Source organism: Gymnoscopelus braueri (genome assembly GCF_963280865.1).
Source record: "Gymnoscopelus braueri genome assembly, chromosome: 5".
NCBI lineage: Eukaryota > Metazoa > Chordata > Actinopteri > Myctophiformes > Myctophidae > Gymnoscopelus > Gymnoscopelus braueri.
Genome location: NC_137606.1, coordinates 20,327,383 through 20,345,872, shown reverse-complemented (window position 1 = coordinate 20,345,872; position 18,490 = coordinate 20,327,383). Strand labels below are relative to the sequence as shown.

At 48.2% G+C, this 18,490-nt stretch overlaps 1 protein-coding gene across 2 annotated transcripts in view; it reads right to left on the bottom strand.

Annotated features, from left to right (window-relative positions):
* epha4l (eph receptor A4, like) overlaps positions 1 to 18,490 on the bottom strand; it is a 60,507-nt gene that overhangs the window by 37,575 nt on the left and 4,442 nt on the right. For both annotated transcript variants that reach the window (XM_080428884.1, XM_080428885.1), the window contains exon 3: positions 16,876 to 17,539. In XM_080428884.1, the coding sequence (XP_080285010.1) occupies positions 16,876 to 17,539 (664 nt within the window). The remainder of the gene's footprint in view (positions 1 to 16,875; positions 17,540 to 18,490) is intronic.

Sequence of the window (18,490 nt, the reverse complement as noted above, 5' to 3'; positions counted from 1 at the left end):
TCCAGCCTCCAAGAAAAACACATTCCATCATTCAAGATGTAGTCATGTCCTCATACACACATACAGACTACAGAGAGGATCCGCAAACCCTGTAAACTTAGGGAAATCCCTTCCTTGGAGGCATAATAAAAAAGTTGGGCTCTTTGCCCTGCAGCCTCTCTCTCTCCCCAGTGGTTGGATTAGCGTGGCCTAGCGTTAGCAGAGCCAGGCTAGCTGCTACCTGCTGATCCTTTCTCTTTACCAATCCACCCAGTCAATCAGGGCCAAATCCTTGCCGCTTCACTCGCTAACGCTAAGCTAAGGGCCTCTTTGATTATAGCCTGCAGGGGTGCGAGAAGCCTCTGCTTCTTCTCCTCGCTGTCACACACAGAAGAGAGATTAGACGCGGAGGTGCTTTGTGTTATCGCTCTATCTTTAAGGGTTTCTGACAGTCCCTTAACGCCTAATCACTTCACAAGAGACACAGACGCTAGGACTTGTGGGTGTTGTTTGGAAGGGGATGAGAGAGCGGGAGGTTGTGACCGTTTCGGGTGACAAAACGCAAACTAGCTAGGGGTTGTGGTTGTGCGCTGACCAGGAAAGCATCCAAAGGTTAATGTGTGGGCAACCAGCTGTTTTAGGCTGATGACTTCAAACAAAAAGCTGGAGAGAGAATTAATTGATGTGCCTGCTTCAGGGCCTTTGGGCTTTAGCCTCTTTAAAAAGAGACGCATCTCCACAGTCCCAGGAACATCAGTCTCACATGGTGCGCAGTTGACAGGTTTTTCAGTCCGTGATGATTAAGCCGTCCTAGGCTAACCCCAAAGTACACACTAGCTGTCCCTTAACTCTTTGGCACCATGCCCCCCTCTTCTTCACTATTGCAATGTGCTGCCGTCCAATCCTGCGGTCTGATATTCCGCGACTCGGAAATTGTGTTTGAAAATGCGACGTCAACATACGAGACGATGTTTACAGCAGCGGCTATCCTGCAGAAAGAAAATAGCACGGGCAACGAGAGGGTGATACTCAAGTAAAGCTGGAGAATTTGGTTCCCATTAGCAGTGTGTGTGTGTGTGCGAGAGAAGAGACCACAGTACTGGGTGGTCCAAGAGGCCGTGCCTTCGGTGAGGAATCTCCCTTAAGACTCGCTGGATTTATCACTGTCCAGGCCAGCCGTGGCAAACCCACACCGAGACACAGACATATATTCACACACACGTGAACACACATGGATTCGGTTTTTACGGCTTCTAGCTGCGAAACCCTCATCATATCCTCTCTTATAAAGCTCTCATAAGTCCATATTTTCCACACCCCTCTCCCTTCATTTCCACAGGGTCTGCTTTTTCACGCAGTAACTCTCCACTCATTTTTTCCTCTTTTTTTTTTACATCATTCGATTTCTTCTTGCTCTTCCCTTCTTTTTTCCTCCTCCATCTCTATCTCTCTATCCCACTCTCCTCGTCTTTCTAGCTCTCTCTCTCTCTCGTTCTCTGCAGGCCTCCTTTCAGACAGAGAGGGTTTGTCAGGTGCCAAATCCCTGAGCTGAGAGATCAAAGGCAGACAAAGGGACTGGTGACTTACTGTTCTATTCTGGATCCGCTCAGAATGGAATCCCTCATAGACCAGGACATCACATTCTTTCACCCCCTTTTCTCTCCCCCCGCCAGCTCTTTCACTCATTCAATCCTCTTCCATTGCTTTAGTCCCCCCCCCCCCCCCCCCTTTTGTCCACTTCTTCCTCCTCCCTGTCCCTCTGACCGTTGTCTCTCAGCTGAAGCACATTTGGAGGAAAAAGGGGGTGAGAACATTGGGGTACGGCTGAGGAGCAGGCTTAGGGAGTTAATGAGTAGTTTTGTCCGGGTGGTGGGGATTCTACTGGCTGAATTGGCCACGCGGCGTGAGAGGAGAGAAATGGCAACTTCTGCTTGTGACAAAAAAAGATCTATCTCCCGCCATCTCCAGAAGAGAGGGCACAAAAGCCAAGGATGCAATGAGGGCTACCCACGCGGCAACCATCTAAAACGCTGTTGAGTTTCCTTCAAAGTAGCGACTACCTACACAACAGACTTTGAATAGCTGTGGACGCTGCGTGCACTACAGCCAAAAGAAAGGGAAAAAAAACTTAACCCACATATCCACCCACATAAACCCACCTCCAGTGACCCACGCACAAAGCTAGATGGGCCAGTAACTGTGCAGCCTACACAACAAAGCCTCCAATTCACAAGGGACTAAGAGCATGAGAGCATACTCGTGCTAGAAAAATGATCCCAAAACTCTGGAATGTGATGCACAATAACTGGGCTTGCCCTGACAGCACAATAACCGTATAACCAAAAAGGCATTAAGTTCAAACTATATCGCTTTACCCTGCTCTTTTATCGCAGCTCTTTATTTTCTTTAGGTGATGAAACTCGGTCACTCTCTCGTAGTCATAACAGACAGCAAGTGCTCTTCAGAGGCGCAGTCAAAGGCATCCTCACAAAGCCACCCTTTGAAAAGGGAGCGATCGGTTTTCAAGACCTGAGGGCAAGGAGAGCCTTGCCTTCTCCTCCACCTTAAGGAACCAGCATTCTCTATTCAGCCTCCCCGTTCTGCCTTATCCCTCGCTCTCTTTGTGTCTCTCCAACCTCTTTCTGTTGGTCTCCCTGTGGAAGGCTGTCGGCTGCTCAGATGGCAGCACCAGTCAGAATGCATTGCTATTCCAGTAGCGCTTTGTTTACCCCTGCGAGCAGTCCTTGACTGAATAAAAAACAAAACCTGCATTCAAAGTCAGGGATGTATAAATCCTCCACTCCCACACACACACACAGATAATAAAAGACCATCTATATCCATACACCTGAGCTGCTGGCTATTAGCAGAGATAACTAGCTGCTAACCATTAGCATCTGTCATTAGAACAGCAGGAGAACGGAGCAGGTTAACTCATTAATTCTGTCGCCGGGGTTATTAATTACCTCCGGCCCCCGACGCTGACACGCAGCCACACGGCCAGCGAAAGCCATCAGCGTGATGGATGAGGGACACACGGCCACCGAAACCGATCACCATGATTGATGACGTACACTCGCCACCCGTCTTAACCTTGACCTGGCGGGAACACGGGTCCCGAGGGTGCTAACATCCGTAACAATGCTAACCAAACAAGGGTAGCGCTGACATTAGCGCTGACTTCATTGCTAGTGTTAATTAGGCACAGAACAAAAGCCAACGAGGCTAACAACGCTAACAATATAAAAGCCCAACCTCACTGACAATCATGCACCCTGCTAACTGTATCTCAGGCCAAGGTACATGAGAGTTGCCAGCAGTCTGTCTGTCAAGTGGCCGATGATTTATAACTGTATTTTCGGGCCGACGCAATTCATCAAACAAGAGCCACCCAAGAAGCAGCCCTAATTAAAATGTCTCCGACCTGACACTTACGAATACAAGCCAAAGAACCAGATGAGATAAAAACAGAGCTAGGATGGAAATGACTAAGAGGAAAACTGCTTCCGAAGGCCATATAATAACTGCTATGATGGGCAACATTTTAAATGAGTGAAACACTCAGGATGCGAAGAATAATACACTCAACACGAACAGAGAACTCCCAGTAAAACAGGCGCGGGTCCTTTTCTAACAACATGGATCTTGAGCAACTTTGGCCCTCGGCGCTATGGTGCCCACTATTGTTATTATTTGGGTTGCATAACAGAAAATATTGTTCTAAAGACTTCCTACAGACCAGGGCCTCTGCGTTCTTATTGACACGTAGGCCCCAGTTTCCTCTTAAGTTCCTCTCGCCAGGTTCTACGGAGACTAGAGGAGAATAGAGGGGGGTATTTGCACAATGGCTATATCAGAATAATCTAAAATATTACACCCAGCGGTTTCAGGGTGGACAAGTCCACACCTTCAGAAACATGCCAACAGCATGTTGAAGGAGAATGCTGGGAAACCCGGGAGTATGTGCATGTGTAAGGCAGAGAGAGAAAGAGCGAGAGGGGGAGAAAGAGGGAGAGGGGGAGAAAGAGGGAGAGGGGGAGAAAGAGGGAGAGGGGGGCAGACAGAAAGATGCAGATGCCCAAAGCCCCGAAGCCTAGATTCTGCCTCGTCCAAAGGGGGGATTCCCCTTTGGATGAGCGGTCAATGCTTGGTTTACCATGCGGGAGACCCGGGTTTGAATGCAGGTGGTCAAAACTCAGACAGACAAGAGACACAGAGAAAACAGACAAAGACAGACAGATCTACAGAGACAGACACACAAACAGAGAGACAGGGATAGACAGAAATAGAGACGACATGCGGACAGACAGACGGACGGACACAGAGGAAGGAGACCACGGATGAATGCTGAACAAAGACATACAATACGACAAAAGCACACACAGAGACCAAATAGGTGAGACCCCACAGCACACAGAGAAAGGCTGAAAGAGATAGAAAGAAAAAGAAAGAAAGGGAGAGGCAGGGTGGCTTCAGACAGATCCATCTTTGTTTGTTGAAACAGTGTTTGACTTGGCCACAGTGGGCAGGGGCCACTCAGATTCCACTCCTGTGCCCATGCCAGGTCCGCGAGGGTGGCACCGCCCAAATCCGGGCTCGGTGCCAGCCAGCTACAGACCTTTTGTGACCCAAGATTCACACAGCAGGTGGGTAATGGGCTACAATGCATAGTAGCCAATACACACACACACACATACACACAGACACTCAAATGCGCACACCAACACACACACACACTTCTCGATGCACCTGCACGCACTCAGGTGGGCACGCGAAGCCCTTGAAAAGCCCTCTGGACTGTACAGATTCACACTTCAATATCACGCAGGGAAGCAGGCACACACACACGCACATAAATACACATGCACACATGCGCACACACACACACACACACACACACACACACACACACACACACACACACACACACACACACACACACACACACACACACACACACACACACACACACACACACACACACACACACACACACACACACACACACACACACACACACACACACACACACACACGTCAAGCAGGGAGGCTTTGTGTGATCAGTCTCACAGCAGCACAGCAGGAGTGATGGGAGGTAAACAAACTCTGAGTCAAGGTATTGTCTTTGGCCAATTTCCCTAAGGTCTCCAGGGGGCAAAGGCTCATGCTGGATTTGTGTATTTGGTGCTCGTGTGTGTGTGTGTGTGTGCACGTGTGCGTGTGCGTGTGCGTGTGTGTGTTTTCACATTTGTTCAGAGGGAGGAGGGAGGAATATCTGGCATGCTTTCCTGACATTGTGAACAATGAAAAGAGTTGCATTTGATTCAACTATGGAATAAAAAGAGGGGGGGGGGCATGCAAATGGTGTTGTGCTGAGGGACGTGCACGTCGTTGGCAGACACGTTGATAAACAATTGGGTGGGCTGCGCTGTTCTACGAGCATGGAGCAGAGGAGAATGGGCTCGAAAAATGGGAGGATGTGTGCGAGAGGATGAGACACGCACACACACACACACACACACACACACACACGCTAAGAATAGGCGTGGAGGAAGAGGAAGTGATAGGGAAACATTCTCAAAGGGACCTCATATCAAGTACTGTAAACAAGTGTGACACGTGTCAGCAATGTATTACAAAGACATTACAAATCACCATGATACCTTTACAATACAATGACTCCCTTCTGTCATACCTTTACAATACAATCCCTTCTGTCACCCCAACAGAAACAATGTCCCCAACATCCCTAAAGGAACAATGTCCAAATGTGTAAATCACATTTTCAAATATATACAGGACACATTAACAGGAAACGCTGCACTCAAGACTACAATAGGTGCATTCTACAAAAGGCAATCACCAACATTCAAAGCACTCACTGATGGAAGCTTGGATGCTGAAAAGTATTTTTATTTCCTAAATCCTAAAATGAATATTTTTAAGTACTCTTGGTCTCCTTTCTTTGGTGTGCAACCGGTGCTTTTTCTTTTTTTTAATCCGGTGCACGTTCACACATGACACCAAAATGAAATATGCCAACACATTGCCAGCAAATCCTGAATATATGAACAGAGCTTTAGTCTCATTTCTACTCATCCTTGAACAACAGCGTTTGTACCCTGACCCATCGCGAATTACAGCAGGTCTTCTAAAAAAGAGGAAAAATAAGCACTAAATCTGAATGACAAATGAGTAAGAGCAGTGAATCTGGATGATGGAAACCATTATAAACTCACCGGATCACGAAACAAGAAAGATAAGATAAGATAAACCTTTACTAATCCCTGTGGGGAAATTCAGGTGTCGTAGCAGCAACAGCTGTGAGAGTGAAATACAGGAGAAGTACCGTGGTAAGAGTAGAGTCAGGAGCCAAACCAAGATAGATAAGAATAAAGATAACATGGGAAAAACTTTTTTTTTTTAAAGATTCTTACACTAGACATCTGTAGTTGTTCTGGCTCTGTATGCCTTATTATGATCACCAGTGAATATATGCATGAATTTACATTACATTTATCACCAGTCAAAATATTAATGGATATATATATAGAATAGATTATCAACAATGAATAAGACTACATTATGCACACACCTTCACCTGGTTTAACAACAGGAACCAGTTTACACATAGTGTATAACAGTCTTTAGGTGTGTTGTTTGACATTAGCATTGTGTGGTTCTCACAAGGTGGGCTGTAAGGAGGGGGTGGGGCGGGGCGGGGGAAGGGTGGGCTTGCTCGTAAAAATGAAGGTATTTTTAGATTGTTTGTTTAGGTAATCCACTTGCAGCTCCCAGACGACAGCCTGGCTGGGGCCACAAAACACCTTCCATTGTGTGTGCGTTGTGTGTGTGCGTGCGTGCGGTCATGGTGCATAACTCCGTACGTTCGGTGAGTGTACATGAGAACCTTCCTGGGTCAGTAGCTGTCCAACAGCTCGTGTCAGCCATGGCGCTCACACACTCTCCACCATGGCTGTCACCACCTTAACCTTTGACCTCAGGCCTCACAGCCATGCCACTTTCCTCTCTCTCCCTCTGTCTCTCTCTCTGTCTCTCTCTCTCTCTAAAAACAGAGCCCATTGCTTCAGGAATGAGGTCATCTGTTGTCGTGGAAGCGATACCCCCTCTGACTTAAAATGGTGTCAGCTTCTGTTGGCATGGAACACCCCTGACATTAACCTGTGGTGTGTGGGAGGGCACGAGTGCGTATTTTTTGCGTGTGAGTATATGCTATGTAGATGCACAGTTGTCTGCGTGTGTGTGTATGTGTGTTGGTGTGTGCAGTTGTGTGTTTCTTTGTGACTGCATGCATGTCTGTGCAGGTGGATTTTCTGCACTAGGTCTTCGTACATTACATTACATTAGCATTCGTAGCAAGCTGTGTCTGTTAATTTAACTCTCGCTCTCTCTCTCCCACACACACACACACACACACACACACACACACACAAACACTCTCTCAAGATATAAATGAACACACAGGATTTTACTGTGTAATCGGTGTGTAGTTTTTTTTGCATAGGTTTGCATACGTGCATGCGTGCATGTGAGTGCATCAACACCATGCCCTCCCTAACCCCAGGCTAGTTGAACCTGGCCTTGCGGGGACCGCAGGGAGTGTAATCGGAGCCGGGGGTTAATGGCAGCTCCTTAGGCAGGGTTACTCTGCTAATGTGTAGCGTTTAGCCTTTAGCTTTGATGTGAGGATGGACGCACAGACACGGCGATGATGGCGACAGACTAACAAAAGCAGGGCATCGAGATTCAGACACACAGGAAGCTGCTGAAGCAGAAGTGTGCGGGCGCCACCGAGACACTGAGACGGAGTGGCGTTGCCACTCCAGTGTGTTATATATCATGCTGCCGGGTAGAAAACTAATATGTCCAAAACTGTTACTTTTCATTGTTCAAATATAACAGAAATAGCAGATCTACAAGCTTTGGTTTTGTGTGACACTGTAGTTTGAAAAAGTAGGGCATTCATTTATGAAAGAAAACACAACACACATTTTTGATACATTTTACAAGGGTACAATATATGTATTTCTTTAACTTTTCCCATGGACCACTAGTTGTCTGTGGATCACTGGTTGACAACCAGTGTTCTAGGTCATGTAGATTGGTAGATCAATAGCACTCCCAGGCAGCAGCTAATGTCTATTTCCTCACACTTTGTTCCCATGTAATACTTTGCTACAAACTGCTGCCCACATGGACCGTACATATCATGTTCATCTCCTACTTCTTCTTTCTAAACCGTCCATACTTTTCTCTCTCTTTCCCTCCAGCCCGTCTGCCCACACTCACCGCCTAAAGGCCCAGCGAAATTGGCAGTAATATTGACTGCTGGTATCCGGGGGTCATGACATAACCACGCAACGCTTGATCAAATGACTGATATCCGTCGGTACCCACAACCAACTGCTTCACCTCTCACATCTCCGGCCATACATTAGAGCTGTTCGACTCGGCTTCATTTATCTTCCTCAGTCCTCCTCGCTCTCTGTCACTCTCTCTCAATTTTCTGCTCTCTCTCTCTCACACCCTGTTGATTTCTGTGAGCCTCTGTCGATCACTCACTTTCCTGCACCTCTGGATTCTTCCCTCCGTTCGGCTCTTCGTCTCTCATCCTCCAGCTGCCTACCTCGCTTTCCTCTCTTTCTTGCTTCCTCTAACATTCCTCTGTGGATCAGGGGGGGGGATCAAGGTTTCTAATCCCAGAGACGTGCCCTCCACACCGGGCTAACGCGTACACGCCTCTCCCTTTGGCTGGAGGTCTGCAGGTCGGGATCCCTGCGGTGCTGCTTACATCCCACATCCCCAAATTACATTTCTCCTCTCCTGCAGAGCGGTTACATCTGATCTCATAACACCCCCAGCCCCACCTCCCTTCGTTTGATGCACATACCATACGTGTGCACATATATAGACACCAAGGGGGCCCGACTTCTCGCCTTTTGGTGCATTCTTGCTGTGCAGGACCAGACATCGTAGGTGTGTGTGTGTGTGTGTGTGTGTGTGTGTGTGGGGGTCTATGCATTACGTCTGCAAATGGTTGCAGTATGTGTGTGTTTATGAGCCGACATGGCTGCTTGCAGGTGTGTTCACTTATGGCCTAAGCCAATATATGATTCTACACGACAGGGGTTTCTGTGCGTACGTGCATGAATCTCTGTATCAACACCCACCTGCTCATTACGTCTGTGTGAATGGAGACTGAGCCAGTGTACCAGGGCCATGGTGATTAATACAAGTGGGAGGGGGGGGGGGGTGTCTGGTCTCATTAAAATGGGCACTGCATCCACTCAGAGCCCATCTGATTACATGGGTGTCTTTTATGGCACAGCTCTTTTTTTTGGGTCATAACCTCGCTAACTGATTACCACGGAGCTGCCTTTTTATTCTCCACTGAACCCTACGCCCCGAAGAGAGAGGACGATGAGAGGAGAGAAGAAAGGACCACCTACACTCCTCTGCCTGGCAGGAGAGAGGGAGCTTAAGATAGAAATCTGACAGCGAGATGGAGCAGAGAGAGGGAGGGAGAGAGAGAGAGAGAGGGAGGGGGGAGGAAGAGAGAGAGAGAGGGAGAGAGAGAGGGGGAGGAAGAGAGAGAGAGCAAGAGAGCGAGAGAGAGAGAGAGAGAGAGATGAAACACTTTTCAAGGTGTTTGCAATCAGCCTCCCATTGTCAGACACCAGGGGAGAGTTGGCCAGCCATCTAAAGCTCCCTTGTGCTGTTCTGTGTCCAGGCTCAGATCGCGCAACGCGATTGGAACGTTAATAGAGGTTTATGATACCGTGTGCGATATGCCCGCCACGACAGGATAAACACACGACAGATAATGTATCAGTACACACGTGCGCGCACGCACACACACACACACACACACACACACACACACACACACACACACACACACACACACACACACACACACACACACAAACACCTCGAGATCAGCAACACATTGCCCCGGATCAAAGGTATTTCCGTGTGATGGTGAAGGGAAGGATGAAGTGTATAAAAAAGGATGGTTGCCAGACTGGAACTAAACCGTCCGTCCCCCAAACTCTTTTTTTTTTTGTCTCCTTCTCTCCCTCCCACCCACCCTCACCCTTTCTCTTCGTTTTCCATCTCCTGCTCTCCCCTCCTGGCCAAAAAAGCCTTTTCTCTCCTCTCGTTCAGCACAAAGGAAGTGGCAGTAGACCTCCTTTTCTTTCATAACCTCTCGCTCGTTTTGCCCCTCTCTTTCTCTCGTTCTCAAATAATCTACCCGTGCCCACTTGATTGCTGTGTCTGTCTCTCTCTCTCTCTCTCTCTCTCTCTCTCTCTCTCTCTCTCTCTCTCTCTCTCTCTCTCTCTCTCTTTTTCCCTCATCCTCCTTTCCGTCCATCAGGCAGAATAGAAAAAGGCTAAGGAAGAACACAGGCAGGGAGGGAAGAAAATTGAATAAAGGTGGAGGGACGAGGACATAGAAAGAGAGACTGAGAGATGAAATAACGCTCCAAAATAGTGTACAAAGGTCCATTTGGTTCGATTTGTACACTTTCATATTTAAATGAACACACTAAAATTTTAACACTCTCAATTTTGCAGAAACAGAGAGAAAGAGAAGGGTGTGTGAGTGGGGGGGGGGCTGCAGGGTTGTGAGTAGAGAGCTCGGGTATTGATTCAGGGTCTTTTGACATGCTAATTTGCTTGCTGACTGCTTTAATCACCCCCCCTCCCCTCCCCTGCCCATTGCGGGCTTCAAAGAGAGGATGCTTTTCAAAAAGATGAGGCAGGAGAAAGAGGGTAGGATACTCTGCTTCCAAAACACTGAGACAAATACACGGCGAGCAAAGCGAGTTAGATGATCGACTGCAAAATCGCCTGTCGGCGTTTCCTCCGGTTTTAGACGACGCTAATTAGCTAGCTTTAGACTGGCGCTAATTCCACGGCCCGTTTTATCCTGCGCTAATTTTTATTTTTGTTCTTTGTGACCTCGTTGTTAAGCTGGCTGTTTAGTGCAGCTAAATGCCTCGGTAACTGGCACTGTGGGAGTGTTAGCCATCCGTTCGGGTCACACTCAAATGGCCGCTTCCTGTCCTAGATAGGGCACATGGAGGAGAGAGAGAGAGAGAGGGAGAGAGAGAGAAAGAGAGAGAGAGGGCGACGAGTGTCAACAACGACAGCAGGAACAAGCGCCGGCGCAGGACGGCAGCCCAAGCAGGAAAAACATTTCAGCACCTCCGCTAATGACAGCTGAATTACCCCCCTGACAGGCGGGAGGGAAAGGGAAGGAGGTGTGTGCGTGTGCGTGCATGACACTTGAACACAATCACGCGAGTGTGTATATGCATGCACTACTTGCTTTTTGTGAGAGAAAGTGCATTTGTGTATATGTGCGTGCACTGTGTCCATGTGTGCACGTGCACGAGTTGGGGGTGTGTAGCCATCATGCGTGTCTCTCTCCCTCTCTTTTTATGTAAGTGGATCTTCACAAGCACGTAATATATGACAATACCTGGAGGAGTTAAGACTGTTTTATCGGTTGGGGTAGTTGTTGCTTCAGAGAGCTTTTATTTTATCATCCGCTCTTCCCTGCTCTTCACTAGGTAATAGATTCTCCATCTCTATTCAGCAGCAGCACAGAATGAACCTCTCTGGTGGCACGGAGAGTGATGAGTACATTCACCTCCATTCTCCTCCGCTCCCAGTCTGTGGGTGTGTGTGTGAGTGTGAGTGAGTGTGAGTGTGAGTGTGAGTGTGAGTGTGAGTGTGAGTGTGAGTGTGTGTGCATGTACTAGTTGGACGTGTCAGTTCTTTTTGCATGTGCACACCCACATTTGTGTGTTGGTTTGTACGTGCTCAATTGAATACACTTGCATGAGCGTGTGTGCGTGTGTTTGTGGGAGCATTGACGGGTGCTAATGTTCAGTGTGGCGCTCCTGCCTCCCTACCGTCTGCCACGGGTAATCTCATTATTCAGCCCACTTCCTATTGCTGCCACCAGAGACAGGCTGAACACTAACCACCACAATGACCGGGGGGGAGAGGGGGGGGGGGGCGGGGGAGAGAGAGAGAGAGAGAGAGAGAGAGAGAGAGAGAGAGAGAGAGAGAGAGAGAAAATAGAGAGAGGACATCTATGCAATCCATGGGAGAAAGGGAAGGAGGATTCAGAAAAGGTAGTGGATTGGGGTATTATGAGTACAGGGGAGGGAGGGATCAGTAAAATCCTCAGTGTTAGTTTAACTCTGGGAGTGTACAAATGGAACCACTGGTCCATTTGTACATCCTTTGAGTTACACAAATTAACGCTGAGGATTTCACTATACGTATAAGAGCAGAATGTTCTGGCCGGGGGAGAGCGGACGGAGACACAGGAGACCGACAGAGCTATTAGCACGAGAGCAGAGCACCCACAAAAGCCAAGAGACAGATGCAAACGTTTCACTTGTGCGTGCGCAGAGGAGGGATGGAGGGAGAATGGAAGGCAGGAGAGAGGGGGTGGGGGGGGGGGGGGTGATTCTGTGTATTTAAAGCCACCGGGGACTGGCAGGCTAAATAGAATTATGTGGTGAATTTAGAATGATGCTCTCAAGTGCATATTTAACACTGTCAACGTAGAGGGAGAGAGAGAGACAGAGAGAGACCTGAGGGAGACCTGAGAGAGACCTAGAAGCAGTCACACAATGAATGGAGCACAGAAAAGAATCCTCATCCCCGAAACCTCTTAATCCAATACGGGCCGGGGGGAGAGTTCTCGGCTTAACGGAGGCTATTGGGAATAGAGAGGGAGAGAGGGGAGGGATTGGTACTGCCACTCCAACAGGAAACTGCTACCATCACACACACACACACACACACACACACACACACACACACACACACACACACACACACACACACACACACACACACACACACACACACACACACACACACACACACACACACACACACACACACACACACACACACACACACACACACACACACACACACACGTACGTCAAAATCCTTCCAAAGCTGTTAATTCACACACATGCACAAACACCGACAAACGGCGTTGAATCCACAACATGTGGGTTGTAATAAAAGTGTTAGGGTGTTAGGCGTCAAAGGAGATCATGGGTTTCCTGTCCTTGAAGTCCGGTTTATTTGGGTTTAGGTGTGTGTGTGTGTGTGTGTGTGTGTGTGTGTGTGTGTGTGTGTGTGTGTGTGTGTGTGTGTGTGTGTGTGTGTGTGTGTGTGTGTGTGTGTGTGTGTGTGTGTGTGTGGTGGAGGGGGTAACAACTCAACCATGCACTAACAGTCTGGAGTGTCAAAAGTGTCTGACACCTAGCGCTTCAACCATACTATATCCTTGACAAACTCAGATTCACCAACAAAGGCGACCTGAAAGCCCCCTTCACTGCCGGCTCAATCTCAATAGACTCTGAGAGCAATACCGAGTCGGAGACACACAACTCTCATGCAAATTTTCCTCACGCTTTTACAAAAATATACAAAGTCATTATTTCCCTGTGCTGACTCACAAAGTAAATGGCGCCAGACTCTCTCTATCTCCCTCTCACAAAACACACACACACACTCTCCTTTTCACTCTCTCGCTCGCTCTCTGTGTATCTGAGTAGCTTGTCATCACCTCTGCACGGTAGTTGAAACCCCCTCACCAGATGAGGAGCGAGAGAGTCAACCTGGCCCCCTCCCATTCCCTCCGAGAGAAAGCTCCCCAAATGCAAATAGACAGAGTCCCCACTCCTTAGATCAGGGGCCCGGTGGCCCTCAGTGCCCCACTGCCCTTGGTCCCTGTGTGTACATCCTGGCCACCCTTGGCCCATGACAGACACACACACACACACACACACACACACACACACACACACACACACACACACACACACACACACACACACACACACACACACACACACACACACACACACACACACACACACACACACACACACACACACACACACACACACACACACACACACACCCCAGCTGTCAAAACTCTGACGTCTTAATCAATCGTAGGCCCACGACCCTGTCAGACAGGCCAGGAAGATGGATGAAGAAGGGGACGACCTTTGACCTCTGCCAGGGGTGGAGAATACAAGCCCCCCATGCCCCCACCCCCAACAACGCCAACCCCACTCAGCCTCGCTGCTGCCCCGAACAATGATGGAGGAGAACCCCATTCATCGCAGGCTGGGAACCGGGGGCTGTGGTGCCCTTGTAACCCTGCACGCATACAAGACAAGCACAGACACACAAGCTCGTCCAGCACACACACACACACACACACACACACACACACACACAACACAATAATAGACTCACAATTAGGCTTGTCTGCTGCAGCCGAAGAAACTCTCAACAGAAATCTTGCAAACATCAGTTCAAACTACATTTACGAGTGCATGCATGTATCGAGTGAAACTATTTAAAGCATTGTGAGCGTGTGGCATTTTTGCAGAATATCCACCTATTTTCTCCAAATGTTTGTCTATTTTTGCCTAATGTCTGTCTACTTTCGCCTACTATAACATGCCCAGAATAGGGACGCTAGGGTTCATGTGTTTAATAAACTTCTATCCTTTACTACAACTGGGTAAATGCAACACATTTCTCACTCATTCTCACACAAACTTTCCCCCTCCAACTCCCACTCTCCCTGCCTCCTAGTCCAGCTCCTTGTTAAGTCCCTCGGTCAACATTGTCATATAGGAGTTCAGCCCCTCTCCCATAGAGCCTGTCACACAGAGGAATATTAACCAGCTCATCAGTGCACTTGAAGACTGACAGTGGCCAGCACCTTTTAACCCTTCAAACACTAGTGCTGACCCCACACAGACACCTCTGGCATCTATGGAGGCTAACACAGAATGTGAACATGTCTACAACTACCAGGTTCAGCGTCCAGATGGGTCGGATCTTGGTGCGTCTCAAGTGACGTGCACCATGGAGGGAGCTTTACTGGTCTGTAAGGTGATACTGCAAGGTGAACTGGAACATGATCAAATGCTACGCAGTGGGAACTGAATGGATATGTTGGCTCCAAAACTAATATTACGGACTCTGAAGCTGTCAGACTGTGCATTAATCACACGAGGCAAGGGATTCTGAGCTCCAACATGCGGATGGCATTGGCAACAGTTACTTATTTCAATCCAAGCCGAATGGGAAAGATAATGCATCTTTCGTCGATTTCCTTCTCGAGAGGGCAAGCCGAATTTATGGCAAAGATCAGCATTTTCATTTTGACTTGAAACAGGATAGCTTATGGTTGTGTGTTTCGCTTTAAACCCCTCTTCAAAGACGATTTAGCCCAGGTTCTGTGGCTAGTAACTCCCCCTCTGGTCTCCTTCCTTCATCTCTCCATCTCTCTCTGGTTCTTTGAAGCCCACCCTGGGGAGAGAAACCTGGCCTGAGCCATCTATTTGCCTGTGACAGGGCAAGATGGGCAGCATTCCAAACTGAAATTCTTACAGCCGAAACGCTACCCCGTTACACACACACAGACAACCATCTGTGACCGCTTGCACCCCTTTGCCCCAAACTCCACCCACCCCCCGAAACAGTCTGCACTACCCCTAAATCACTGAACCTGTTTGTCATGCAATTAGTCCTCTGAGATCGAGGCTCCCCTGTAAATTAAGAGAGGTGGAGTGGTCCGTCCCCCTGTTAATCACCCGTGCCCGGCCTCTGACCCCACGCTGGAACAGCCCACTGCATTGGGAAGGGTGCAGGGGCGGGTGGGTGGGGGGGGGGGGTTTACCAATAAACCTGCCTGGCAGAATAACCATCCCCCTGTCTGGCCAGTTGACAACTTCTCCTCAGAGAGAGGCACAATACATTATCCACGACACAGCTGCTGCGCGCTGTAGCAGCACACCCCTACAATACACTGCTGCATGACATGGTACAGTACACATACTATAGTACACACAGTAACTGCTATACACTTTGGGACCCCTGTATTTTAAAGTGAGATTGAAATCCTGTACACCAACAGAAAAACGCTGATTTGTGCTTAAGATCCATGGAGGCATGGATATCGACAGACCTGTAGCCGAGTTCTGTTGCTCTCTCTGATGTTTGATGAGCGTTGCCAGGCTATTTCTCGGCATCGTTGGCATACTGACTGCTATATCATGGCCATTATTTGAGAAGGCAGGCACAGGGCCCCCTTCATTGACCTGAAACCCTCATGAAACGATACTATATAAAATTTGCGATGAGCAAAGGCCTGAATAAACAGCAATAGAGGGCTTTTTCAACACCATCTCGCTGCTGTGTACTTTCACTTCTCCCATACCTGCCTGGAATGATAAGCTCTCCTCTGTCGATCTCTCTCTCCCAGCTTTAAACCGCATTGGGAATATGTGAAAGAGCTGGAGGGAGGGGGGGGGGGGGGCTGCAATAGAACAAACAGTTGGAGCTCAGCTCTCTCAACCGGCCTGCATTAACAATCCTCTTGGGACCCACACAGTTGCACAACAGCTCCCAACGGACCACCTAATTACTCCATTTACAATCATCATCGTCTCCATCACCCAGCCACGTATCAGGAAGAGGAGCGTGGAGAGTGAGTGGACAGGGGAAAAAAAGAAATAGCAAAGTGAGAGGCGGGTGAACAGAGGGAATGAGAGAGAGAGAGAGGCGGAGAAAGAGAGAGAGAGCAGAGAGGGACAAAGAGTGAGAAGCGTGGAGGGAAGTGAAACAAAGACACAGCGTAAGGGGATGGGAGACAAATTATAAAGAGGTCAGCTACTGTACAAGAATACCAAGCTGGGGGAAAAAGGATGACAGATGAATGGAATAGCAAAGGAAGTACCAACCAGGCAGTAAAAAAAACACAAAAAAACCCCAAAGAAAACAAGAAAAATGCTGTTTCTTTACCTTGGCATTCCGCATTGCGCTCCTCGTATCCGGGGTTACACAGGCAGTTCCCAATGGGCACCAGCCACTCTCCGTCAGCCCCGCAGTACATCTTTGGAACTTCCCTCTCCTCGGAATTATCCACGCACGAGCCACGCACTTCCACTAGCGAGGAGGTATCGGCTCCGGTGATAGTATCAGGGAACTGGGCCAAGTTGCGGACGGCTAAGGGGCACTTCTTGTAGAAGACCCGCACAGACACCAGCGCGATACAAGCCCCGACATCCTGAAAGGCCAAGTAGAAGCCCTTGCGGGTCAAGGCGCCCACGTCGCGGACCTCCGTGTTGAGCTTCATGATGCGGTCGCCGATGTCCACCTGCGTGAAGCTCTCATCAGCCGCCACGGTGTCAATCTTCCCAAATTGGTTCTCGCGAATGTAGCGCTCCTTGTCGTTGTTCGATTCGTAGTAGTAGAGGTTGAAGGTCTCCTTGCAGGTGCCCATAACGCCAGGCAGGCTGTTGCAGTCCCGCAGGGTGAACTTGATCTCGATGTAGACACGCTGGGCCCCACCACGAGGGATCCAGTCGGTACGGAGCCAGTTGTTCTGGTTCGGCTCCATGACATTACACACCTGGTATGTCCGGATGGGAATGTTCTTTTCATCCATGATGCTCACCTCCTCCCACTATGGGTAGAAAAACAACAGAACAAGGTCAGGTGAAAGTCAAATGTACGAGTCTGGATTCTGAACTTCTTTCTCTCTCTCTCTCTCTTTTTTTAGAAATTAAGTCTTGGCCTCTGGGACTCAAACTTCAAGTACAGAAATATATTGCTGTTCTGTTGGGACCCAACAGACGTGACCCCATGACCTATTTTGAGTCCAGACCCATAGTTTAAGAAACAAAACACTAGATTAACGTCAACACAATAATAGAAAATATTATGAAAAGCAATAAAGGAATATTTCCTTAATGTTACAAATACCAGAATTATGCCCTGTCAAACAATTACAGAAATAATGGGCTGTGTGAGATAAAAAGCAAACATAACAGGCAGCACATGCCAAGAGACTGAGATTTACCAATGGGGGGGGGGGGGAGATTGCTCAATATTTGAGTCTCAGCAGACCAATTAATTGTTGGCTAAACTTAATGCATAATTTATAAACGGGGCCTAGCAGACATGTTAGGTCCTAATATAGAACCATATAGATGTTAAAATTCATGGTTTCTCTGTCGCTGTGGGAAAATAATTTTGTAATAAGTCTCATGCCTGCATTAAGACGACTCAGATCTGTTATTGAGGAGCACTTTACAAGTCTCTCTTCAATGTTCATGGCATGGCTTAGTATAGCCTATATTGGAATATGAGGGAAAACAGAGGTTTAGGGTAAAGTAGAGTGTGTGTGTGGGTCTGTGAATCAATACTAATGATCTAATGTGTGCCTGCTTTATATCTGCATACGTGATAGGCAAGGTAAGACATTTCTGACAGTAGGCCTAAGACACATGTTCACCTACTGTTATTAGTATGAACTCATAGGAGAAAGACGTGGACTTGAAGCGCATGGATTATGTTATCGAGCAGTCTGGTTTATTTTCGCTGCGCTGGAATGTTTGTTTTACTTGTGATTTAG